At 31.9% G+C, this 27,529-nt stretch overlaps 2 protein-coding genes across 2 annotated transcripts in view; one reads left to right on the top strand and one right to left on the bottom strand.

Moving 5' to 3' along the window:
- LOC149908626 (cubilin) overlaps positions 1-17,564 on the bottom strand; it is an 81,246-nt gene extending 63,682 nt beyond the window's left edge. The window contains exons 1-3 of the mRNA XM_090102105.1: positions 17,476-17,564; positions 4,918-4,969; positions 4,112-4,207 (exon numbers count right to left, since the gene is read on the bottom strand). Of these exons, the coding sequence (XP_089958231.1) occupies positions 4,112-4,199 (88 nt within the window). The 5' untranslated portion in view covers positions 4,200-4,207; positions 4,918-4,969; positions 17,476-17,564. The remainder of the gene's footprint in view (positions 1-4,111; positions 4,208-4,917; positions 4,970-17,475) is intronic.
- Positions 17,565-20,027: 2,463 nt separating this feature from the next.
- On the top strand, positions 20,028-26,549 carry CCT1 (chaperonin containing TCP1 subunit 1). Its single transcript, XM_090102101.1, has 10 exons — positions 20,028-20,189; positions 20,909-21,032; positions 21,302-21,419; positions 21,938-22,119; positions 22,692-22,956; positions 23,852-24,104; positions 24,362-24,452; positions 24,851-25,043; positions 25,755-25,895; positions 26,221-26,549. Exons 1-10 carry the CDS (start codon positions 20,117-20,119, stop codon positions 26,446-26,448), a joined length of 1,668 nt encoding a protein of 555 aa, XP_089958227.1. The 5' UTR covers positions 20,028-20,116; the 3' UTR covers positions 26,449-26,549.
- The last annotated feature ends 980 nt before the right edge of the window (positions 26,550-27,529 follow it).

Below are 27,529 nucleotides of genomic sequence, written 5' to 3'. Positions count from 1 at the left end.
GTATTTTATGACTAAGCCTTTAGTTTACTAGCCGCTTACCACGACTTCACTTGGATTGTCCCGGGATAAAAAAAAACTTTACGAAAGAAACGCCATTATTTTTGAAGCATCGATGAATAACGTACTATATAATAATATGAATGCGTCTATATGCGTCTGTATATGCGTCTGTTTCTTTTTTATTTAGGTTTCAGGAGATTTTCATTGTCGCTTATTGGACCTATTATTTAGCGGGAAATGACGTTAAAAAAAGCAAAACCGCGTTTAACAATAGCGTTCGTTATAAATTTGAATATGCATTTTCCTCTCCACTATTCACACTTATGCATATTAAATATTAAATGTAACAAGAAATTCTCAGCCGACGCAAAATTTTCAAGAATTCAGGGCACACTCGCGCAATAGGTACATAACGACTATTATTAAATTCAAAGTGCATTGAAATTACATTTTTATACTAAATTCATGATTCGCGGAGTGTGAATATGACTCGCTTTTGATTCGCTTCACTGTCATTTTCTAGATAAATAATAAATATAGGTATAATTCGTTAAAAAAAATAATATAATATGGGTACCTACTTAGTCACCAATCAATACTTACTAATATTATAAAGCTGAAGCGTTTGTTTGTTTCTTTGAACACGCTAATCTCAGTTACTACAGGTCCGATTTGAAAAATTTTTTCGGTGTTATTTATCGAGGCAGGCTATAGGCTATATCATCACGCTAAGATTAACAGGAGCGGAGCGGGTGAAACGGCGCACTATGGGACAGAACCGAACGGTATAAACCATCTCTAAAATGGTTTGGGTCAAAATTGTCGTACAGATGATTTTTTGGTGGCATTACATTCCTGAATAAACGAACTATCTGATAAAATAGATGAAATTAAATTTAAATCAGTTTTATCTCATTAAATTTCACATGATAATTTCTAAGTTTCCCATTAAAATTAATATGTATCATACATTTTTGTATTGACTAGGATCTGAAGTTTATCAATTAGTAAATATTTTATGCGAAATATTTTGCCACATTTTAATTTTAATTTTTTTTGTGAATCATTGAATTTTATCGTCTTTTTCATTTTCAAATTGAGTTTTCGTCTTTGCCGAAAGCTGCCGAAGTTGAGTTATTATGATTTTTAGATTCTTTAGTTATTCAAGATTCCAAAAAGGTAAAAAAAACCTGCGTCATTACTGCGCCTTTTCGAGCTAGATGCTGAAATGTGAAGAGAGGGAGAAAAAAATTATGTAAACGAATTTCACGTTTCTACTTGTTATTAAAATTCTAAATGATATATACCTATAACTTAAAATAGTTTTTTTTGCGGTTGACCGAACCTTCACACCTATGATAACAATATTGACATAATTATAATTAATAATTATATTGTTGTAGAATCCATTGCGTTAATAATTGTAATCTGCATATAGGTTAAATAATTTGTATGGGAATTTTTTCGTTCTGTCGTTCTGTCCCATAGTGCGCCGCGGCGGGGCGAAGCTAGTCCTTGATAATTGTACAAAGTTTGAATTAAATCTGTCCGTTTAAAATGGATCAAAATCGAGTCTAAAAGTGACAACATACCTACAGTTGATTGGTGAAGTTAATAAAATCGTGTTAATAAAAAGATTTTTATTGTCTCTTTGTCTCTATTATACAATACTTAGACATGTAGGTAATAAGTGCAGTTCTTTTAAATGAAATACTTTACTAACACAGCTAAATAATAATTATCGTATAACATATCTTGCTATATAATACAGGCTAGTTTCTTCCAGGCTTAAAGTTTAACATACTTTCATCTCCATTTTACATACTTAGCGTATGAATTTTAAAATACATAATCTGCAAAGTGGTTCACTTTAACTATTTAAGAAGTCTTTCTAAAAAATTAAATTTTCCTAGATGCAGTAGTTTCGTCGATGTGACGAGAAAATTAAATGCAATTTTAAATAGATCATTATTAAATGATAATTTAGCAAGGTATGAGAATCTATACCTATCTACCTATTCAATTCGATAGATATCAAATAAAATATTAAAATAGTTTGGAAAATCCAAAAATGCACGCCTCATAATTTTTTTTTTAATAATTATTTATTAATTATTATTTTTGTTTATTTATAACAATTAAACCACATCGAATCAGACCCTGAAAAATGAAAGGGTTCTATTCCTGAGCATACTCAAGCGTAAGAGAAAAAAACAGACTCGATTAGTAAAGTATTTCGGTCGCTATCGTTAACAAGAAAATCCTCCGCACATACAGACACACGGACGTCCAAGACAGAACTTTTTTAAACTGTTTTTTAACTAGTTTAAATAACAAAAATGACATCAAAAATATCATGAATGTTAAAAATAGTGTTTTTTCTTAAAATGTGTGTGTATGTATTATCTTACAAGTGCAATGTATGATACATAAAGACATTTTAAGTTTGAAAAATCAGATGTTTTGCGCGAAGTGACAGTAGTACCCACCTCAACGCTTCGCTTATGAGGCGTGCAAAAATAGATAATAATATATCATCGTTAGGTACTACCAATTAAAACATAAGCTATTAAGAACCTATAAATGGTTATACATATAACCATGTATAACCTGGTCTACCATGTAAAAACATAAAAATACCGCCATATAATAACTAATAACGCATAAAACATACTTTTATCGCATTCAATTTTGTTTATATCAAACCTGAATAACATAAGCTACACAGAATCGTAAAACATCACGTAAAATCATCACGACGTCTTCGAATTTATAATCTGAAGCCCTATCGATCGAGCCTGTGGTGGAAAAAGATGGGTAAGTATCCTTGTAACGTGAAAGAAAAGGATAGTTGCTCGTCCCAAAGGATATAAGGTCCCAAGGAAGGTTTCTATAGCTAATTTGAAGGTTCGGTATATCTATATAATATATGCTGGTAGCCTAATCGATGTAGCTAGGATACTCACATAATAATTATGGCTTTATGAATCGCTTCTGGTAAACTTTGAGGTTAATTTTAAAAGAAATGCGTGAAGTATTATTGTTATTTATGTGTTTCAAAATCAATTTATCGTTTATTTGTTATAAAATCTTAATATTATAAATGTGAAAGTTTGTGAGGATGGATGTGTGTGTAGGTATGTTTGTTACTCTTTCACGCAAATACTACTGAACCGATTACAATGAAATTTAGCACACATATAGAGGGTAACTTGGATGAACACATAGGATAGGTTTTATCTCGGAAATCCCACGGGAACGGGAACTATGCGGGTTTTTCTTCGAAAACGCGGGCGAAGCCGCGGGCGGAAAGCTCGTTAGTTTTATCATGGACCAATGGTTTTATAAAAGATTGAAAAATTAATTTTGACAAATGTAGAGAAAACAATAGCGATTGTATTTTACTTTCAAATTTGTTGAAAACCTTTTTTTATACAAACATTCAGGAGGAAACAAAATTTCAGCAGGAGTCCTGACAATAACAAACACATAAAATAAATATTTTATCAATTTGGTGCAGTCATTTGGAAGTTATGCGCGTACATATATTTTGTGTGATTTTTTGTTTATAAAGATTTGATTGTTTAGGTAAATAGCAAGAATTAGGTAAATTTAAAATGATTGATTTCTGTGTTGTACACTAAAAATATTTAATCATATTTTCAATCATCTTGCCGATGTTAGAGATCTCAAATAATAAAGGACTGGCAAAATATGGAATATCTTTTTAGCGCTATACTAGTTATTGATGCATAGATATTATTAGTTATTCTAGAGAAATTCCCAAATATTTTACACGCATAAGGCCTCCTTAACACGTCGTTATTTTCTATAGCCTATTTCCAAGAGCATTTTATATAATGATAGCAGCCATTTATAAGACTGCGTAGAATCTTTTAACGTAAAAAATATATTTTAAGGTAGCGTTTCTATTTTCTATTGAACATCAATAGTCAACACTTAGTCAACATCTCTCTTCAATCTTCATTGGCTTCATTATTTTGCAAATTTAGTTAATTTAAAGAACTTTGTCTTACCTAAAATATTGACCTATAATAAATAATTGAGGCTTTTTCCGATACTGCTTCCGACTAATAAATTAATCACTTACCGCTTGTGACTTGAAGGGTAGTAGCGAGAAGACATAGCAGCGACAGCGAGAGGCATCCGAGCGAGTTGAGCCAATGTGCCGCGGCCATACTGTATCCTAAGAACAAAACATCATTTATTTGTTCCTCCTATTTCCTAAATCTTCCTAAATAAAAACTTTCGCAAAAGCACACCGTTGCAGGTTCATGTTCCACACAGCGCTAAATTTTTTAAAAGACATCTAGCGGTAAATAAGAGAACTAATTGCACCTCTATTTTAGAATCAGCGCCATCTGTGATTCGTTTATAAGTACCAAATGCTGTAACTAGATGGCGCTGTTCTAATAATGATAAAAAGTGCCCGGGTAGTGAGCATTAATTAAATACAATTTAACGGTTAATGTGAAATAAGGATATTGTTGAAAGCTTTCATTCATTAATTACTTTGTATGCTTAAATATAATAGCATTCATTTAATAGCAAATTTCGATAAAATTAACGTTCTTATTTTTTTATCAGCTCTTTCTATATTGAAATTCTACACGAAGTATTGATTACATGAAATATAATATGAGAACGCTCCCTTGCACCATTTGGTTGTGGAATGAATTCATGATGCATTATCTCGCTTTGTAACAGTAAAACAATTTCCGACTGAAAAGTCAAACGGAGCGAATATTAGGGAAGGTTAGGGAAGGCGAATATTAGAGGATGCTACGAACTATTGATTGTCTAGACCATAGGTCTGGACTCTAGTATTGTCCGTTAGATTTCTTTGTTAAAAGACATAATACATATATAATTATTAATAATATTGGTAATACGAACCATATCGTCAGCATGTGTAGTCGTGGCGCGGCCTTGTACTGTTACAGATCACCTGGAAATATATTTCAGTGTTAGTCTTTAAAATAATAAAAACAAGATGAAATAGAAAATACAATAATCTATAACCATTAAACATACAGTTGGTTTCGTATACTCTTAAGCGAGGGGGAGCTACAATTAGTTTATCTATACTTCTATACAATTAGGGAACGTAAAGTGGTTAAAATTTTATATTTGCTGGTACCAGGCAGGTAGGTCGAAAGCACATAGGTAGCAATTTACATAGGCTATTTTCTATCCCAGTTTATCGGGGGCAAAGCTGATAAAGTGGCTGGTATTAAAATTAATATGAATTTCGAAATGTATTTTTTTAATTGGACAACATTTTCTCTATCACAGTACATTATTTATAGCATGGTATTAGCACAGACTAATAATAATATACTACGTATACAAGTATTAGGTATAGTTAGTATTTTTTTGTGTTTAAAAATTTCAAAAGCCGGATGAAGTAAGAGCTGATTGCCTTTGTTACTCCATCCTTGACAATTTTGGACGACGACAAGTTTTTATGAAAAGATATTTCAAATAATTCTCGTATACTGAATTAAAGAAATCATTCTTCATTAGAAATCAACTGAATATTTTTATTTTCTATTCTTTGTTTTTTTTTTATTAGTAATTACTTAATTATTGTGATAAATATTGCCTTGCGAGTAACTTTCGATACTACGGTAAAAGATAAATGGCTTTACATTTTCTATTATTATATTTACTATATACATAATTATGTACCAGGCTAATCAAAATGATCTAGCAAGTTTCTTACATTCGCAAAAAATCATTCAAGAAAAAAGAACTTTTCTCCAAATAGTCTACGAAACTCACAAAATTCCGACAACATAAAAACAAGGAAACCGTAGCACGAAATGCTAAGAAAATACACAGTGATTCGACAAATATCTGAGAGAATTTATCAGTTCATTGATTTGTAAATATTACGTAGCTCTTGCTACGAGGCTACGGCGCTACGACAATACACGTTAACGTAGAACCATGCTATAGAAGCGCCTTTGTCTTGAATTTATCAACAAAGTCACTTTGCCAAGGTCAATATTTTTCTTTAACATTTTTTATTTATTATTTTATTAGATACTGAAAAACTATGTCAACTACCAACACCTTGAACTAATAGATTTAAAACTGCATAAATGCTTACAGAAGCGGCTTATATTTTATATATTAATTAAATTAAATCATCAATAATGCAAACCTTGGCCTGGTAATTGATACGATGAACCGCTATTTTATAAAATATCATTATAAAGAATAAAATATTCTTGACTAAGATCATAACTGCAGGTGCTTACCCCTTGCTTACCCGCTACATTTTTTCAAATATTTTTGTCAATGTGCTTACTTCTTCGACTTCTTCAAGTATGATCTGATTTTTGGAATTCTGAATCCAAATTTTGTGTAGAATTTGAATTTAGTATCTTATCAGTATACTTAGCACATATTTTGCGTTGAAATATCGCGGTATTTATAAACATAAGTAACATTGCAGCTCGAAAAAATTATAAATAGGTAAACTACGAATACGACGTAATAATAACACGTTACATTTGTATCTTATATTTTATTAGAAGGGGATCAATGAGGATTCGCGTAAACGTATATACCTACGGGCTGTATTGCTAAAAGAATTGAATTCACTTGACACAAATTGGAAAATTGAAATGGCCTTAGACATTCGCTACATCTACACGTGTTAAGAGAGAAGTGTCCCTTTAGTCACTTTATATAGATAGAGAATCAATTCGAATTCTTGGTGGGTTTATAAGAAGACTGTGGCAAATGATCGGTAAATAAATTATGAATATTAAAAAGGACTTTAAGAATAATTAAATAATTCAATAAATAATTATCATCATATATAAATTCACTGCCGTCTCTACTGGAAAACATCCATTTTTTTATTCAATTTCATTAGGTACCTTAAATTCAAAGTACCTAAATAATCTAATGAGTTTAAGATGAGTTTATTTACCTAATGAAATAACTCAAAGATGACTCAAGTACATAACATATCCTCTTATGTTGAGGTTCGTTAAATTTGAATCTTCAATGTTAGATCGCTCTTAATTTATTTCTCTACATATCTACCAATACACGAGAGTGTACACGAGAAATATTTTCAAGATTCTAAATAACCTTGCTATAAAACTAAGATTGTATGACAATATTTTGATGATATTAAAACTTACTCGGTTGATAATAATAATATCTATCCTCTCTGCGTATATTATCTTCAACTAATTTGTATACTTTAAATGGTACATATCTTCTATACTCAAATACAAAGAGTAACAATATAGCAATAATACTGCCACAGATAATATAAATTAACTAGCCGTTTCACCCCCGTGGCTCTGCTATATATATATATATATATATATATATATATATATATATATATATCCGTATAGCCTATAGCCTTCCTCGGTAAATGGGCTATCTAACACCGAAAGAATTTTTCAAATCGAACCAGTAGTTCCTGAGATTAACGCGTTCAAACAAACAAACTCTTCAGCTTTATAATATTAAGTATAGATTTTTATAATTATTATAATAATTGAATACTAGTTACACAATAAAATAAAACTTCAAGAAATTTGACCGGAAAACAGCGTTTGATAGTTTCAAATCTAACAAAGTCAGTTTACATCGAGCGTATAAAGTAAAATATATTTTTATTTTTTTTATTTATTTCATTTGTTTCAGATTAATTTAAATCCATATATTTTAAAGTGTTCTAAAACATTCTGGATTTAATGCAGTTGCAGATAAATAAAACTGCTGACTCAGAGCTCAGTTTTAAAACGAGTTTATTCAACTCAAAGAGTTTGATGGTATTTCATTTACTATTTGGAGAGATGTATTCGCAAATTTGACCTTCATTAACTTTGATACAGATCAACAGATTGACGTTATTTTTGCTTAGAAAAGTTCGAAATATGAAATCAAGATATGAAATGAAAAGTTTTTTTTCTGACAGTATCAAACGTTTTATCAATCTTATATATAAAAATGAATCGCAAAATGTGTTGGTAAGCGCATAACTCGAGAACGGCTGAACCGATTTCGATAATTCTTTTTAAAGTGAAACTTTTATTACATCGTCTCAAACTTTTTGGTCTGTGTAGCGCATGTCGCGTGTATCGCGGCTGCCGAGTAGGTATCCGACCGACACGCGACATGCGCTACACAAAGCAGTGTTCGGAACCGTTCGAACAGTTTCACTTTTACCGTGGTTTCATAAGACCACGCAACATTTTTATTTTTTTTATTATATTCCTTGAAGTACGAGGATGGTTCTTATGTAGAAAACGTAAACATGTACCACGGGCGAAGCCGCGCCGGGGCGGACCGCTAGTTGATTGTAAATATGTTTAGAATGTTTAGTTTGTGAAATAAATAACCAATAAAGGAAATCGTTAAAAAAGGGTGTTTTCCTTGGAATTTGCAACATCTTTCAATTATAATTCCGATTTTTATAGGCTTCATGAATAGATGAGATTTCCATCAGTATTTTTTTTTATTCAAACCAGTTCATAATGAGAGAAAGTTAGACTAAAAATATAATCCTTTCGGCATTATAACATTAAATATTAATTTGGATATAAATATAAAATGTGAATCAAGTTTGAGTTTAAACATGGTGGTACCACGTCTAAATTCACATTCAATTGTTTATCCATTTGATATAAAAAATCTGGCACAAAAAATTAACAACTCTAATATTTACAACATTAATGAAAACGGTTTTAACATAGTAATAAAAAACGTAACGTAAACGTAAAATAAGGCTTTAATCAAAGCTTATTCAAAGCGAAAGTATCAGATGGAATTTCATTAGAGACCGCGGGAACTCCTAATATTAATTAAATAACACCAACTCTTGAATCCAATTAGCTTTTTCAATTGACTCTCAATTAAGTGTAAAAAGAGTATAGTTATATGTAGGCATGTCTTATTTCTTCTTAAATTATAACAGAAAGACATTAGTAACAACCAAGGTAACAACTAACGAAATAGAGAATTAACATTTGAGAGGAATGAGTAGGTACAAAAGACAAATAGTAGAAGATCCGAACATAGGTCGACCTTCACCGGCGTGATAATAGAATGAGACCAATTTTATAATAAATGTAGTCTATTAAAAAATCTATTAAAGATAGGTTTGCTGAAAAAATCCTGGACAGGATATTCGTCATCTTGTCGTGCATAAGAGTCTTCCCTTCACGTATCGCTTTATCACATTTTACATGTACCGTGTACGTCATTATTTTCGTATTTCACCGCAGATTTGTCGAAAGTGTTTCATTCCGATACGTTCTGACATGGTTCTGACTCTGTTGGATGTGAATAAGATTAATTATGATAGAGGCTTATTTCGACCAGACGATCCTAGTTAAAAGGATTTTTTTTAATTATTAAAATTCTTTTTTATTCCATTCAATAGTTCCATTGAAAATAATTCCCTTTTACATGCAATAATAGGTTCATCTGAAACAAAGAAGTAAAGACTGGCTTTCGCTCATTTCCAGCTATGCATTTGCTCAGATTCTTTGCGGGAAAGACGTTGTAATATTTGCTATAATCATGAGTAATTTTATTCGATCTTAAATTCGACATTAAAACAGTAATCGGTAAGTTATAAACTTACCGATTACCTATAAAAATTTTATCACGATGTTATAACAATCGCGATATAAATATTTTGTTATTAATTCACAGTGCATCCAGTAAAACCTCATTCATTCATCTGAATAAAATCATGGCCATGCATAAAAAATAAAAAAAAATAAACGCAATTCCAAGTTCAAAAACCTACATGCACCTCTCATCTTGAAAGTTTTACCGCCTTTTTCTTTTATAAAATCTGAACAAGCCAACTTTAATTAGGCACTCGCATGATACTTGGCAGGTGAAGAAGCACCACAACTATAAGTATAATTGCAACCTTCCTTTTTAACTTACGACTACGTGCATTTGTAAACAGAAAGTTGGTCGTCGTTTTAGAGGGATTTTTCAGTTCTCTTTTATGTTTGATCTGTTATATTTTTCGTAATTAGCCTAGATACAGACTGTTGCTATTTGTCTACGAAATATTTATTTTTTCTTTTTTTTACTCCTTGTCCAAGACAAGACTTAATGACAATTTAATTATCTACTTTCGTAAGATAGAAAATTACAAGAATAATTTTGCATTCTTTGGTTGAAGGTAGGTACACTACACTATTGCCTATAGGTACACTAACATTATAGCAAATTCGGTTAAACAAATTACTGAATTAGCTACTCGAACTCAAACATTTATTTATTCAATAAGACTTCAAGATCACTTTTGAATCAATATAGCATATGTAAAGAGCCAGCAAATAACTCCTTAGATGCTCTTTTAAAATTATATCAAGTAATTTTGTTTTCATCTATACCAACTAATTACAACTACAACTCAAACATACATAATAGACAAATATATTATCCTCCTAAGGACCAATGGCCTCATATAAGTACATAAACACCATCACCATTACAACCCAAAGCACCAAAAAGTTTTAACTAAATTACCAACCACCGTCCTCATCCGATGACAAAATCGAAAATTCGAAATATCTTAAAAAATACCGCGCTTTTCTGCCTATGATCACTGTGTAACGCGATTGGCTGAATTGAACTATTAGGTTTGGTAGGTAAATGGGTTATCCAATCACAGAATTTTAAAATACTTTAGTTCAAGTTTTTAAAATGGCTTGTCAACGTAACAGAGGTAAGTTAAATCGTTAATTATCATATTAATCTCTCACTTGATTTTCATTTGGTATTGAAAAATAAATAGTAAAAACAGTACAGGAACGTATTTTAATTAAATTTAACGAAACAATTCATATTGTATTTTTTAAATTCACGGATAATTTTTATGTGATCATGTGTGAACATTGGTCGTTACTTACAACATTATTTTCATTTTTTTTGTACTCAGTTGAAGACATTGGTAGTCAATGACTATAAAACATTTAATTAGTTAATAATTTATTTTGTTGTTTTACAGTAATTTTGAGTATAATTGTCCTGTTTTATGATTATAATTTATTTAAACTGTCAACACGAATTACTATTGCAATCAAAATAAACAGTTATCTTCCTTATTTTTTCAGTTATTCGTGACGATAATATTTCCTAGCCGACTGACGGAGATTTTATTCCTAGTGATGAAGACTTAGGAGACCCACCATTTGTTTCCAAATCGATTTTTAGTTAGCTCATTGATATTTCAAGTTCCTAATATTGTAGTTCCAATGTTTTTATTTCTTTTTTTAACATATGTTCAGATAGTTTAGATATTTTATTACCTAATATGTAGTAAACTTACACATTAAGAATTTAAGAAAAACTGTTTTTAATTCTTTTGTATACTTTTTAGAGGTTATTGTATGATCTCATATGTTATAACATAAGTAAATAAAAAAATCTACAAGTAAAACCTAATTTTAATAAAAAAATTTTTGGATTCACTTAGGTCTGATGTGATCACATGGGAACAAAATAAATCGAGTTTTTTTTTTCAGAAATGTATTCTATAAGCTATATTTTACACAGATAAAAAATCCCACAAGTAAATTTTAACTCTAACAATAAAAAAAACAAAAAAATACCATTGGGTGGCAGGTCTGTTGTATTTTTATGTACTCAGGTGAGAACAATGGGTGGTAATGCAGAATAGGATTTTTTTAGCTTGGTCCTTAGGAGGTTATATATTTGTCCATATCTATACTAATATATTATAAAGCTGAAGAGTTTGTTTGTTTGAACGCGCTTATCTCGGGAACTACTGGTCCGATATGAAAAATTATTTCGGTGTTAGATAGCTCATTTATCCAGGAAGGCTATAGTTAGGTATATATATCATTACGCTAAGACCAACAGGAGCGGACTACTGCGGGTAAAACCGCGGAGCTAGATATAAACATAAATGCTTTTTTTTGAAGGGATAATCGCCTCATTATAGACCTCCGTCTGTTATAAAACTCAGTACTATGTTTCTTGCGATTCCGTGATTTTAAGGCGCAAATAAAATTTTGGTCACGTTCGTCCTCTATCGGCAAATAGAAGGGATTTGTGTGAATTTTCTGAAGACGAAAGACGACATAATAGCAGAAAAAAGTATTATTTTAATGCGTGTAATGTACAAGAGTTGTTGTATAATGTGTATATAAAATAATCGAAGCATACACATACTCGTATTGTTATATAGATCTTTATTTTATCTACATGTGTACTTCTACGAATACTTAAAATATATTTTTGCACGCCTCATAAGCGAAGCGTTGAGGTGGGTACTACTGTCACTTCGCGCAAAACATCTGATTTTTCAAACTTAAAATGTCTTTATGTATTATACATTGCACTTGTAAGATAATACATACACACACATATTAAGAAAAAACACTATTTTTAACATTCATGATATTTTTGATGTCATTTTTGTTATTTAAACTAGTTAAAAAACAGTTTAAAAAAGTTCTGTCGTGGACGTCCGTGTGTCTGTATGTGCGGAGGATTTTCTTGTTAACACGATAGCGACCGAAATACTTTACTAATCGAGTCTTTTTTTTTCTCTTACGCTTGAGTATGCTCAGGAATAGAACCCTTTCATTTTTCAGGGTCTGATTCGATGTGGTTTAATTGTTATTACTTAAATAAACAAAAATAATAATAAATAAATAATTATTAAAAAAAAATTATGAGGCGTGCACTTTTGGATTTTCCAAACTATTTTTAATTTCTGCACATAAGTACATTATTCACTTTTGTGGAACGTGGCCAAAAGTGTTATCGCAAGAGAAAATTATACAATTTTTGCGGAAAAAATCACTCAACCTCCATTCCTACAAAGATAATATTAGAGAGGTTTACAAAAAATAAGAAGTGTTAACAACAACCTTTCCTTAGTTAAAGCATGTTAAAGTAAAGAATTGATTGAGAAGCTTTCACGATGAAAAAAAAACAGAATATATACTTATGCGTGTGCGTATAACTCTTAAAATAAATAAAACATGCGAACGTTTGTTTATTTATTTGTTTATCTTCTCTTCGAAACGCTTCTCATAAGTATGAAATAAAAACATGCCAATCAACTTAATAAAGACTAGTAGCTCTACAAAACAATTTCAATTATAAAACTCAGTATTTTTCTAAATAAACTTCTTACCAGTAAATATAAGTACTCTTTGCTTCACCATTTAGTGCAAAGTGCAAACTACAAAGGCACGAGCTGTCATAGATAACTTGCCATAAACACGGACAGTTAATATGAAGGGCCCAAGCGGCTCTATTGTCTTTGCTCGCCATAGAACTGCATAGACTATAGAGTGTGGTCGCTAGGAAGTTTTCCTTTTAAACAATCGTAACTTTTCAATAGAAATAATACGCTTTCGTTTTAAATCTCTATTGATACTTATATGTAAGACGATTCTGAATAGTGGTAAACTTTTGTTTCTTAGTTCTATGCAAAAAATCTATTGTGCGTTTCTAGAATAATCATTAATCTCTAACAAATAAGTACCTATTTAAATTGACCATGGACAACTTATACATTACTTTTTTTATTTTAAAAGCACTTTTAAATATTAAAGGCTATTAACAAAATCTTTTAACAAGCGAAATAGTAACGTTAAGACACAAGACCAAACAAGTGCCTTGTATAAACTATTGATTATATATTATTTATTTTCATTTTTATCAATACTATAATTAACATTAGGTAGGTACTATCCGATCCTATCCTACTAATATTATAAATGCGAAAGTTTGTGAGGATGGATGTGTATGTGTATATGTTTGTTACTCTTTCACGCAAATACTACTGAACCAATTACTATAAAATTTAATACACATATAGAGGGTAACTTGGATTAACACATAGGATAGGTTTTATCCCGGAAATCACACGGGAACAAAAACTATGCGGGTTTTTCTTTGAAAACGCATTTTTCGATTATTCAGCCGTCAAGCGAGCAAATGGTGATTATTATTTATTATGATAAAACTCGATCAAAACGAAAACATAGAGCTGCTTTTAAAATAACCATGTAATAGGAAACATAATTATTTTTTTTATTTAATCAAGTTGAACAATTATTATTGTTTATAAATGATTCTTAGTAGCAAAGGCTAACTAAAAGGCGAATTTCTACCTTCCGTCGATACCGATTACGATAACCGTTATATCAGATATGTCGGTTAAAAAATACAATAAAACAGCGTACCTACTTAGTGTATTATTTTTGTACGGCTCTAATGTAACAGCATTCATTCCAAACTTGCATGTACAAAATCACAAACGAATTCATTGTTTTTATCACAGTACCTACACAGAATGTTTTCTTTTAAACAATCGCGGAACCTTTGAATAGCATTGTTCTTTTGTAGGAAAATACAGACAACACAAATTCAATACAAACATCACGACATTATGATACATTTAAACAAAGTTTTTAAAACGCACAAATCAAGTAAGTAGAAGAATATAATAGTTAATTGTATTGATATCAACAACTACTTTATTAAGTTTGCCAAAATTAATGAATAAGCTATTTTCTGTCCTTTTTTGACTCAATTAATTTAAACAGATTCATATTATTCATTGACTTACAAATGGCAAAACAACCCGCTACGCCATGGCTACGAAAAAACCCGTAGCATCAACATGTAAGCACGAATCAATCATAATCATCAAATCGTAAATATTGATTGCTATGGATCTAAGTATTGTTTTTAAATGTTAAAATAGGTAAAATATCCTGAGTATTGTTTTTTAAATGTTAAAATAGGAAGCAATCTTTAAATGGAATCAAAAACTACACCCAACTAAATAATTTATGAATAACTTATACCGCTACGTTTGAAAAAGCAATTAAATGTATTGTACCGGGTACCCCAATAAATGTAATAGCTTTCCACTAACCCAAATAACAAAATATGTCCAATATCAAACTATTTCCACTATTTTCCAGTTACAAACAGATCCAAGAACCGTTTACTGAGTTTATTTTTGACCGGCTATTGTATTAGCATTTATATGAAACTTTCGAGGTGTAATTCTCTCCTTTTATCAGCTAAGAAATATGGGTCTATTTTGACCAAACTTTACTGGGTAAAGACTGCATGATTGTTATTTACATTGTAACCAAAAACTTCAGTTTATTGCTTGCCTTTTTTAAGATTATTTAAAATAATTTGAACTTGAATTTTAAATAATTTCAATTTCGTGTTGAGTTAAATAATTTCGTCTAGTCATAAAATTAAAATATTAATATACTTAAGTGAATTTTAACTATTAATTTTTAAATACTCCGTAACCTAGTAATAGACACAGTTCCACTCGGGATGACCCAGGATAAACACTTAAATAAAACCTCTTTTTATCAGTATAAATAATACAGCTTACTATTATTGAAATAATTATTTAAAAATTTTAGTATTTTAATACTTCGTGGAATACAATCTAAAACCACGATGAAGGTTTGCTTCATGGTGAAAAGCAGTTTAGAAAAACTCGACACTGCCATCATACTTCTCAGTTACGAGTTACGACACTATAAATTATCCTTACGTTTACCTTTTCGCTTTATATTTCTCCTGTACTTATACAGTGTCATAAATAAAGATAAAGGAGGGTACGAGAAAATAAAACACGGTCCGACGTGACAAGTACCTATAAACATTTGAGGAACTAAGACCAGTGGAAGGAATAATCTTTCTAGGCACAAGAATACAAACTTGGTATACAAGAATAGTTGACTGTGTAGGTATAATATCTACCGCATAGTTTCCTAACTTTCAACCTTGCAGGATACTACTGGCACAGATACTAGCTACTGGCTCACCATCTTGAGCCATATTATATTAATATAATAATAAGTAGAAAGAGCCAATGCTTATGATTGAATGGTTTTAAAAGAGCTTAGAAGCTCAATTGGATGATTGAGTTCGCGATGATTGGACAGAATATTATTATATTTTGTTTACAGAAGATGTTGAATCTATTTTCAAGAATAGTAATAAGATTATGTATGACTGCTTTATAATAATTAGCGATTATTATCAAAATAATGTAATAATTATGAGAAAATGAAATACAAAGCTTTGATTAGGAAATGCTAGGGTACACAAAAGTGTCGTGTAACAATGCACGCTTAAGCGAACACTGAAAATCCTTAAAAAAGTTGCAGTTAGGTATTTCATATAAATAAAACGATAAACTATCAAAAGCGTGATTTATAATTTATAATATTCAATAAAACGTTACAAGAGGCTTTAAGTATGTAAAGATCCGCGAAACCACAAAAGAATACAAGAACATCGCATTAAATTTATAAAAAAAAATGTTTATTTTATTATTTTAATAGCACCAATATTCCGGTTCAATTTCTAAATAATATTATGAAGTTTTATACATAATTAAGTAGAAGAAATAGTCGTCCGCGTAGTGAATATGATGCATAATACCTTAAATACACCTTTATTCATTTGCGTGTTGAATGTTGCAGTTATAATGTAGAGTGATGTATTTCACGTAATACCTCGGTTATAGAGATATGATACTGTTATTACGCTTCAGTAAGATATTAGCTATAAATAAATATTGATTTGCCATCTCGCTTAGGTACCTTTGCATCAATTTATATAGCAGCAATGTATATAGCTCTATATAATACGACGATGTCGTATTACGATAAAGTACCTACTTTCAGAGAAATGATATTTAAGTGTAAAAACTAGGAGCACATTCTTCAAAATCATATTGCGTAGCTCAGAATTCGTTTTAGGTTATGTTGAGTACGATTATCATCGTGTGTGATTTTAATTGACTGTAATATATATAGATAATCATCAAATAACCTCCTTACTAAATATCTACAAAACATATTCCTAGAATAAGATTTTCATTCATGATTACTAAATTATGTAAAGTGTAAAAACCGAAAGAATTTTCAATATCATCGTAAGATAGAACAAATCTTTGTATACAAATTGGTGTTAACCAATTTAAAAATGAAACACCAGTCTGCAAGAGAATAATGCAAATTTGATCACATGATTTAAAAATGAATTCGCAGGACCCCTCCTTGAATCGTCTAAGAATAACTTGGAACATAGCAGGAGGCAAGGTAATTGGATCAAATGACAAATTGCAAAATGAACTGCCGTATCCGTATCAAATGCCCCTCTCAATAAAACTTTTAAAACTTCTTAATATGAACAATACGTAATCCGTTAAAAATCAATAGACTCTCGTAGCTCGTAGTTGACTCTCCATTTCCCAGTTAACTTTATATAATGATAGAGTTTGTTGACAGTGTGCTCTTATCAGGCAGAATGGCTCGATATGCCGCCGCCCTTCACCACGCCCACTACCACGGATGCTGCATGGACCACATTTGTAAATGAAACTTATGAAGCCGCTTCGTGTGTGTGTTTGACACTTACCCCAGATGAAGAAGTCCCACTTTGGGCGCCATTTATCGCGTGGTGGGGATGTAAATAAACGAAAATATAACGTGCAACCGCGGCAAATGTCAGCGCGCGACTGACGTGAAACGGCCAGGCGCTTGCGTGCGTCAGATCAGGACATGCGCAATTTAAGTGATTTGTTTTGCTAGGGTTTACTCCTGAAGTTTTGCTAGCAAATAAGATTACTTCATGCCATGCATGCGACATGCTGCGGGGCATTACAATGAGCGCAGAAACTCGCTGTTAATATTTATCAGCAGTTTGGCATGAAAGCAACGCTTAATGAATGTTTATTCTTTGACCTTATTTAGTTTGAAATAATGTAGTGAGTAGTTTTTAACCGTTATTTTCAGTTCTTTGAATAAACACGGCCGTTTTGAACGGTGAAAAATTTATGAACGAACATATGAACAGCCCTACATATTATTAACAAAAATTTCGATTGCCGTATTATTAATTGGAAAATACAAAATAAATACGAAATTTATCAATATTATCTATAATCTTAATTATAAGATTGGTCCATGTTATAAGTAAGTATTTGCCAAGTTGGTCTAATTAATCGATAAATATATTTATTCTGTCCAAGATTCTGTCTAATGCACGCACTATGCATACTATTACTTGTATACGTAGTATATTATTATTAGTCTGTGCTATTACTATTTTTAATTTTAGCTTCCTTTATGTGTTACTTGATTGGTGAGAATTATCACAAGAACTAGCTTCCGCCCACGACTTTATACGTGCATCCCCGTTTTTTCCCATTCCCGCAAGAATTTCCGGAAATCCTTTCTTAGCGGATGCCTACGTCGTAACATCTACCTGCATGCCAAATTTAAGCCCGATACGTCCAGTGGTTTGGGCTGTGCGTTGATAGATCACTATATCAGTCACCTTTGAGTTTTATATATTATATAGATTATCATGCCATATACATATGACTCAAATAATCAATACACAAAATTATGAAAATAATTCGATTCATAAAAAACTAGGCATGTTTGTATAGGTACGTTTTTCAGTTTAATAGTAATAAGTACTTCATGGAAATAAATATTTCATAAAATATGCTATCGATTACAGAATAAAGAAAAAGTAACCATTGAAGGGTTAATGTGGAAAACAAGAATTCTTCGACACTAATTTTGCCAACTCATACCGGGGAAGCTGAAGGTACCACAGCCCCACAGAAAATCCGCGTGAAGTAGTAGTTAGTTAGTTAGTAATTACAATGCTACTGTGTTACGACTTACCTGAAACTGGAAGCCTGTACCTATTCTTTTCTTTTTTTTGCAATATAACCCTCTGTATACTTAATTTCATGAAAATGGTTGGGGCCTTTTACGAGATTCAGAAGGTCCGATCCGATTCGGTTAAAAATAGGTATGAAAAGTTCGCCTGAATCTGCAAATTTTAAATATCAAAATATCAAACACTGCACAGTTTTAAATATCAGTATAGAAAAGTTGTACTTGCTGAATTTCTCAACCAGCCCTAATAGCGCTAAATGTATACGCTCATATCATTATGTATATTTATATGTGTATGTACATTTCATTTTTTATATATGGACATATAATATATTGTTTCTTTTTTCTTTTAATTTTATTATAACTATCTTACTTATCTTTTATTCACCTATCTCAAAATTATAATAAACGTTTATGCTATTTAAATTTACCACCCAAAAAACCGTTCTGGTGCTCCAAGCGTAGCAAGTCGAGGGGACTACTGAAAACCGGCGCCTCTCCACTAATACGGAGAGGCAAATGCTGAGTAGTCCACCTTATCACAAATACTGACCAAATAATATGTACCTAATTAATATTTATTTTTTATTTTTATTGTTCTTAAAAGTTGTAAGCTAAAATGTTGTATTTGTGATTAAATGTATTTTCTTTCTTTCTTTCTTTCAAATGCCGCAAATGCGAAGTATGTATAACTAGGTACTTATGGTTTTATTTTTTTTGTAGATATTCCATGGCGGTCCAAACTGTTAAAAATATTTATCTTACTTATTTTTTTTACTTAGATACCTATTAGTTATTACTGAATAAGATTTACCCACAAATAACTAGTAAGGCATGCTTTTAGTGATTTAAAAAAATTGCTAATCTAATCAGGATAAAACTTTCCTGTGTTCTAAGTTCACACAAATAAGAGAATCTTCCATGAAGAAAAATTTCAATTTTCATCAAAATCATGTAGATAATTTGAAAGTTTCGTGCGATAGTTGAATATGAATGTACATTGATAATAATTATGGAATAGAGACATCTATGGGAGAATTTATACATCATTGTGACAAAAAGACGGATATAATATAACAATACGTACCTATATGTATAATATTGGATGTTTTTATTATTAAATTTATAAATATACAAATTAAAACTGTTAACCACGTAAGTTCGTACTTCGTATAGTATAATGTGGTTTTATTTTATTATTCTTAATTCAAAACTTAAAATAATAAAGAGGCAACATTTTTTTGCAATTGTCATTCTATCAATTTGTCAGTTTTATTTTAACTAGCAACATTATCGCTTTCTACAAGAACGGACAGTGTGCTGAAATTATTTATTTGTGAATTTTCTGTTTTAAATAAATAAAAATGTCGACGTTAGCTGCGCCTTTATCAGTGGCAGGAACCAGATATTCAGGAGCACCCGTTCGAACACAAAATGGTAAGGAACACATAAAAAAGAATTAACATACAATGCCCGGTAGATCACATGCATCTTTGCTTATGGTTTCAAATATCGTAATTTTTATGATAAAAATCCTTAAATTTGTATTACTCTTAATATTTTTCGCATTCATTTGTCGAAAATATTTATTATTTCTATAAATAATAAGGATCCTGTGCGATTATATATTTATACCTGTGATGATAACCTAAACGTATTAGTCACAGTTTTTGTACGAATTATATGCAGAAATAACAATAAATGCAAAACATAGACTTGTATAGAAGTAATTCTCTAAAAAGTTAAGTCATACAAAAGTATTTTCACATCATAAAATATATTGGTTAGACGAGTCTATCGAATAGACAATCTAATATAATATGATAACTTACTTTTAACGCTTAAGTCTTACTTCGAGGAGTTGAATTGCATTGATGTGTATATTCATATTATACAGTATACTGGAGTTCATTATTAGTTGCATGTCATTCAAACAAAATGTATTTCTGAATTATTATATTTCTGATGTACACACACATTATAAAAATGTATGTTTCCACTAGCTGTGCCACCCGGTTTTACCTGTTACAAACATATATCCAAAAATTCTTTGTAACTTTTGCATTTGTAGTTTTTGCAAAAAAGTGGGATATTAGAAGGCTAATCATATTACTATAGGAATAAACTAATTGCAGCATTGAATTGAATCTTTACAGTTATGGCGGCAGCTGCTATTGCTAATATAGTGAAGAGCTCACTGGGCCCAGTTGGACTGGACAAAATGTTGGTGGATGACATCGGAGATGTCACAGTTACCAACGACGGTGCTACTATTCTTAAGTATGTCTTCAATTTAAACATAACCTTTTATTTCTTCAAATTATTACTTGTTTTGGTCTTTCCTATATTAACCATCTTTGAATAAATCAGTTTATAAATAAAACTAACTATGAATTTTTTATTGTAATTGTAATTTTGTTTGTTTGTAAGTGAATTAAAATGTATTTAATTTACAACTAAAAAACATTAAGTAAATTTGCAATAGATATGTTATAACCAATCTTCATTATGGAGTTTCAGTCATATTAATACTACATTATTGTTATCAGGATGTTGGAAGTAGAACACCCAGCAGCCAAAGTGTTGGTTGAACTAGCACAGTTGCAAGATGAAGAGGTTGGAGATGGCACTACCTCAGTTGTTATTATTGCTGCGGAACTACTTAAGGTACTTATACTCATTTTGAATCATATAAACTCACTAGCTGCTCCGCGCGGTTTCACCCCTGTGGCTCCACTCCTGTTGGTCGTAGCGTGATGATATATCACGCTACGACCAACAGGAGTGGAGCCCTATAACCTTCCTCGATTAATGGGCTATCTAACACCGAAAGAATTTTTGAAATCGGACCAGTACTTTCCGAGATTAGCACGTTCAAACAAACAAACTCTTCAGCTTTATTATATTAGAATAGATTTAGTATTAAAAAAGTTGGTATTTCTTTTGAAGCTTTTTTTTAACAGTTCTTCTTAATTGCAAACTGTATACTAGGTCTTGTTAAATTGTTTTATGCAATCAGAGTTCACCTTAATCTATTTATTTATTTCAAAGTAACCCAATAAAATAAAATGTGCATCTTAGAAAATACTACATATCTCTAATTATCTCTCTATTTTCGCCCTTTACATTGTATTGTATTGTGAGTAACATACTGTAAATATTTATGCATATTTTTCATTTCCCAGAATGCAGATGAACTAGTGAAGAACAAAATCCACCCCACAAGCATTATCTCTGGTTACCGTCTCGCTTGCAAGGAGGCTGTGAAGTACATCCAGGATAACCTCACAGTGACTGTTGAGTCTCTTGGCAGACCGTCCATCATCAATGCTGCCAAAACAACCATGTCGTCGAAGTTGATTGGAGCGTATCCTTTTGCAAATGGCATAGCCAATATTGGCTGAACTTTATTTTATATAGCTGCTGAGATAATACACGCATATGCACAATAATTTCGTAATAATTACATTTAAGTATATTGAAACATTATTTTGTTAATTGTTCAATATAAATATAATTATTACGAATTAATAAAATTAATTCCTCCGTTAAAGATTTGTAAATAATTTTTTTCATGAAAATTTTGACTAAACATTACATCTATACAAATATTATAAAGAGGAAAGGTTTGATTTTTTGTTTGTTTGTTTGTTTGTATGAATTGAATAGGCTCCGAAACTACTTGGCAGATTTGAAAAATTCTTTCACTGTTGCAAAGCTACATCATTTCTGAGTGACATAGGCTAGGTTTTATCCCGGAAATCCCACGGGAACGGGAACTATGCGGGTTTTTTTTTGAAAACGCGGGCGAAGCCGCAGGCGGAAAGCTAGTTTAATAATAATCAGGATCTTTACTTCATTCATTAAAAGTTAATTTCAAAATATATCGACAAATAATTGTTAAATGTGTTATAATAAAGTCCTTAAACAAAACATCAGTGATGCGGATTTCTTCTCTGAAATGGTGGTAGACGCAGCGACAGCCATCAAGACAATGGACCCCAAGGGCAATGCTATCTACCCAATCAAAGCCGTCAACATCCTGAAAGCCCACGGCAAGAGCGCCCGGGAGAGTGTACTAGTCAAGGGCTATGCCCTCAACTGCACTGTGGCTTCACAGGCCATGCCCAAGAAAATTGTGAACGCTAAAATCGCCTGTCTTGACTTTTCACTGCAAAAGACTAAGATGAAAATGGGTGTTCAGGTAATAAGCTTTTTTTAATTGCTATGATAATATGAGTTACTATCAATTTATTTTAAAACTAGCTTCCGCCCGCGACTCCGTCCGCGCGGATGTCGGTCTTCGCGTGGATGGTTTATTTCTCCATTTTGAGTAACTCTGACAATAACATCTTATAAATATCTATTGGACCCAAATACGGCTAGGCCTATAATAATACGCAACGTGTGTTCACGGTTCTACAGAACAACGTCTATGGATAAAACTGAAAAATTAAGATTACTTAATTTTTTTCTACGTAAAAAGTATCCTATTTTACGCCCAGGATAATAAGGTATAATTATTCCAAGTTTCATCGAAATCGAACCGTTAGTTTTCACGTGATGTCTTCACATACAGACAGACAGACAAAAATTTTTTTAATCACATATTTGGGTTTGGTATCAATCCAGTAACACCCCCTGCTATTTATTTTTTCAATATTTTCAATGTACAGAATTGACCCTTCTACAGATTTATTATATGTATAGATATAGGTACCCAATATAAGTTTCATACTTAAACCTGTAATATAATATTGTAGACCAGAATTATTTAATTTTGCTTTGCATATTAATTATTACCAATTTAATTATTTTTTCTAATTATGTGCTCTTTATAAGTTAAGGAGTAAAAGTCGACCAATTGTATTTTACTCGAAAATTTTGTTTACAAAATATAAATATTGATTGCCGCTCTCCGTCAGTTGTAACTTGTAATGCATAGCGTTTCACTTTAACCCATTGATCCCCGAACGGCCAGATCCGGCCGCGACACAATAGATTTTCTATGGTGTCTGTGATTCCGGGGCCTAATGGATTAATCACAGATAATATAATGCTATACCAGACTTTAATGAACTTAACATTTTCTATAACAGGTACTTGTAAGCGACCCAGAGAAGTTGGAAGCTATCCGCGCCCGTGAATTAGACATTACCAAGGAGCGTCTCCAAAAGATCCTCTCCACTGGGGTCAATGTGATCCTCTGCAGCGGTGGTATTGATGACCTCTGCTTGAAGTACTTTGTGGAGAACGGTGCTATGGGTGTGAGGAGGTGTAAGAAGGCAGATTTAAAGAGGATCGCTAAGGCTACAGGAGCGGCGTACCTAACTTCGTTGACGAATATGGAAGGTTAGTTTTTGTTGGTTGATAGAATCAACACTATGAATATGTGGTTTTATCCGATATTTAAAAACTAAATATCCGTTATATAAAAAATATTTTTTATAATTAGGGCTATATGTTTTTGTGTTATTATTTTGGAATAAAAAATGATAAGGGCAATTTTTGAACGTCAAGCAGGATATAGTATTTGGCGTATAGCTTTAGGTTATAAGGAAATATTGATATTGCTGAATATTATTTTAAAAAAATATTCCAAATTTTAGGTGAAGAAGTTTTCGAAGCAAGCATGATTGGAGAGGCTGCGGAAGTTGTACAAGAACAAATCTGTGATGACCAGCTCATATTAATTAAGGGGTAAGAATTATACATCTTAAATTATTGTTTGAAGTCAATAATAATTGATAAAATCCAAAAATTCCGCGGCCCAACAGACAGGTACTGTGACGACTTGTGCGCAGTGCGGCGCGTGCTTAAATATCTAAAAAAATATGTTTTAAAATAACTGAATCTTACTAGAAAAGAAAATAGTAACAAAAAAATGTGTTTTACGATTAAAAAAAAAGACGGGTTGCACTCCGGGAGTGCCGGCAGAAGTAAAAACATGTTTGATATCCATCCGTCTTACGCTTTTTCGATCAGGTCACGTGTCCTGACGCGAGTTTAAGATTTTATACCCAATACAGAAAAAGTGTTCAACGCCGCTAAAGAAGTTTTCACTTCAAAAAACAACTATTATCTCTGTTATGTACCAGGCCAGCAGCACGCACAGCAGCCTCCATCATCCTCCGCGGCCCCACAGACGCGTACTGCGACGAGATGGAGCGGTCCGCGCACGACGCGCTGTGCGCGGTGCGGCGCGTGCTCGAGTCGGGCCGGCTCGTGCCCGGCGGCGGGGCGGTGGAGGCCGCGCTGTCTATATACTTGGATAACTTCGCTACTACGCTGGTTTGTGGAACTTTCCTTTTTACACGCTTTTTATTAGCTTCACCTGTATGTTGTTTGTAACCGACTTCTTTGGGCGCGATTTTGACCCACTTTAAACGGCCAGATTTCGTTCAAACTTTGTAGATTTATTGAGGACCGATGACAATACACTAATTTGAGAAAGCGTGTTTTTTTAAACTATTATTTATTAAGTGTTATAATTTAAGTGAAACTTCTTTATCAGGGTTGGAAAAAATTTTGTGTAACATTTTTTTCGTTACGCGTGACATTTTTCCGTTACGCGCCATCTTGTTTTTATCCCTACCACGCGTGATTGACTTATTTCTGTAAAATTGCATATAGTAAATTATTTTTTGAAAAATAATGTCATAAAGAAGTTTCACTTCTTACGTGTGTACACTAGTACACGCACACATTTTTTTTGTATGGTTAATTTATAATCCTGTTGTACGCTTATAATTGATTATTAACAGTTAAGTACATGGTGTGTTTCAATAATTATTAAGATAAGGTATAAATAGTAGTAGTAATTACAATATAACAATTAACAGGCAAATGTCGAATCAACTTATTTGTTTAGTTTTAATTACGGTTACTTTTTTTGACAGGTGTAATGAGTACATAATTACTTATCTATGTAAAGTGTTTTTTTTATATGTTTAAAACATTTCAGCGTGAATTACAATTAATTTCACTTTACTTATGTTTTAGAGTTCCCGCGAGCAATTGGCGATAGCAGCGTTCGCACAATCTCTCCTTGTCATACCCAAGACTCTCTCAGTGAACGCGGCACGTGATGCCACAGACTTGGTGGCCAAGTTACGAGCTTATCATAATTCGTCACAGACCAAGGTAAGATAGGGAATAATCGAAAAAAAAGTAAAAATATGAGGGTAGTTGGTGACTGGTAAGTACTGACTACCCGCATCACAAAATAATTGTAATAAACAAGTTTTTATATAAATATTAAATGTTATATTAGCTATAAGCAAACTAATTGTTCTTTGTCAAATTCCGCTATACATACTTATTTCTCGCCCATACACTCAAAAAGAAGGCCATTCTAATTTCTATAAGTTCACTCATATTATAATGTTTAAAAATGATGTCAAATTAAAATCCATTCAATCTAAAACTATATCTGTTTACGAGACACTAAACCAAATTTTCTTCACAGGTAGAACACGCGAACCTCAAATGGGTTGGTCTGGACCTCACAGAGGGCACGTTACGCGACAACCTCGCCGCCGGTGTCCTTGAACCGGCCATTTCAAAGATAAAATCGCTAAAATTCGCAACAGAAGCCGCAATCACCATCCTGCGTATAGATGACATGATTAAATTGGATCCCGAACAAAAGGGAAAGACGTATGAAGATGCGTGTAACGCCGGGGAACTGGACTAACTTAACTTATTGTCTTGATGCGCGAGTAATGTATGGGATAACATAGGGGTGTATTAGGCTATGAAAGAAAAAATGCCTAGCTTGTGACGTCATACCATAAACAATGATTTTGAATATATTTGTCCATGTCCGTACTGTGTACGTAATGTGTACTTTAAAATAGGAGCAGTAATTGAAATATGCAAGCACTTTTATAGAATACTAGCTTTCCGCTTTTACTCCGCCCGCAGTTTCAAAGAAAAACTCGCATAGTTTTCGTTCCCGTGGAAATTCCGCGATAAAACCTATCCTATATTACTCGTGGATAATGTAGCTTTCGAATGGTGAAAGAATTTTTAAAATCGGTCCAGTAGTTTATGAACCTATTCATTACAAACAAACAAAGTTTTCCTCTTTATAATATTAGTGTAGATAGCGTAATATGTCCCTTATTTCTATTTATAGAGAGATTGTTATCGTCAGCATCTTACTCGTGCATTGAGATATAGAAACTTAATTTTGTATTTTACAAGGTCTTTTATATACACTGCTTACGAAGTATTATGTTATGTTACAAGAGTAATTTGTGTTTATGTTGGCCAGTTACAATGTTTGCAGGTATGTTGTAATGCAAAAACTTGAGGCGTCATTATTCTATGTTGATAATAAATGTTTAAAAAATAACCAAAATTTCCAAACGAAACTAGGCCTCTGTAACATTGTTATGTAAAAAATAACCAAAATTACAATATACTTTCTAGATTTTCTAGATCTTATGTTAAAAATAAAATATCCTATGGAATATGCAATACGTGGTAATGAAATATTTTGCACAATAATAAAAAATAACTTTCTTCATTACACATTATTGATTTTTTTTTATTACATACACAGCTTGCATTTTAAAGTTTAATAACTCAGGCCCCGGAATCACAGACAATAGAAAATCTATTGTGTTGTGGACCGATCGGGCCGTTCGGGGCTCAATGGGTTATGGTACACAAAGACTGTTTAAAATTGTCTTCTAAGTTGAGATTAGTTCACAATTCTAATCACAATTATGTTTTGGTAACTTCAGGTCACTGAAAATAAAATTTTAATA

The sequence above is a fragment of the Colias eurytheme genome, chromosome 5 (genome assembly GCF_061535395.1).
Source record: "Colias eurytheme isolate Ceu_HAF_F1 chromosome 5, ilColEury1 Martin Lab GWU primary, whole genome shotgun sequence".
In the NCBI taxonomy this organism is placed as follows: Eukaryota; Metazoa; Arthropoda; class Insecta; order Lepidoptera; family Pieridae; genus Colias; species Colias eurytheme.
This window is presented reverse-complemented; position numbering and strand designations above follow the sequence as displayed.

Coding starts and splice junctions, on each gene's coding strand:
- CCT1 (XM_090102101.1), top strand. CDS start 20,117: ATGTCGACGTTAGCTGCGCCTTTATCAGTGGCAGGAACCAGATATTCA. Junction 22,957..23,851: donor AGATGAAAATGGGTGTTCAG/GTAATAAGCTTT, acceptor TTTCTATAACAG/GTACTTGTAAGCGACCCAGA. Junction 25,044..25,754: donor ATAACTTCGCTACTACGCTG/GTTTGTGGAACT, acceptor CTTATGTTTTAG/AGTTCCCGCGAGCAATTGGC.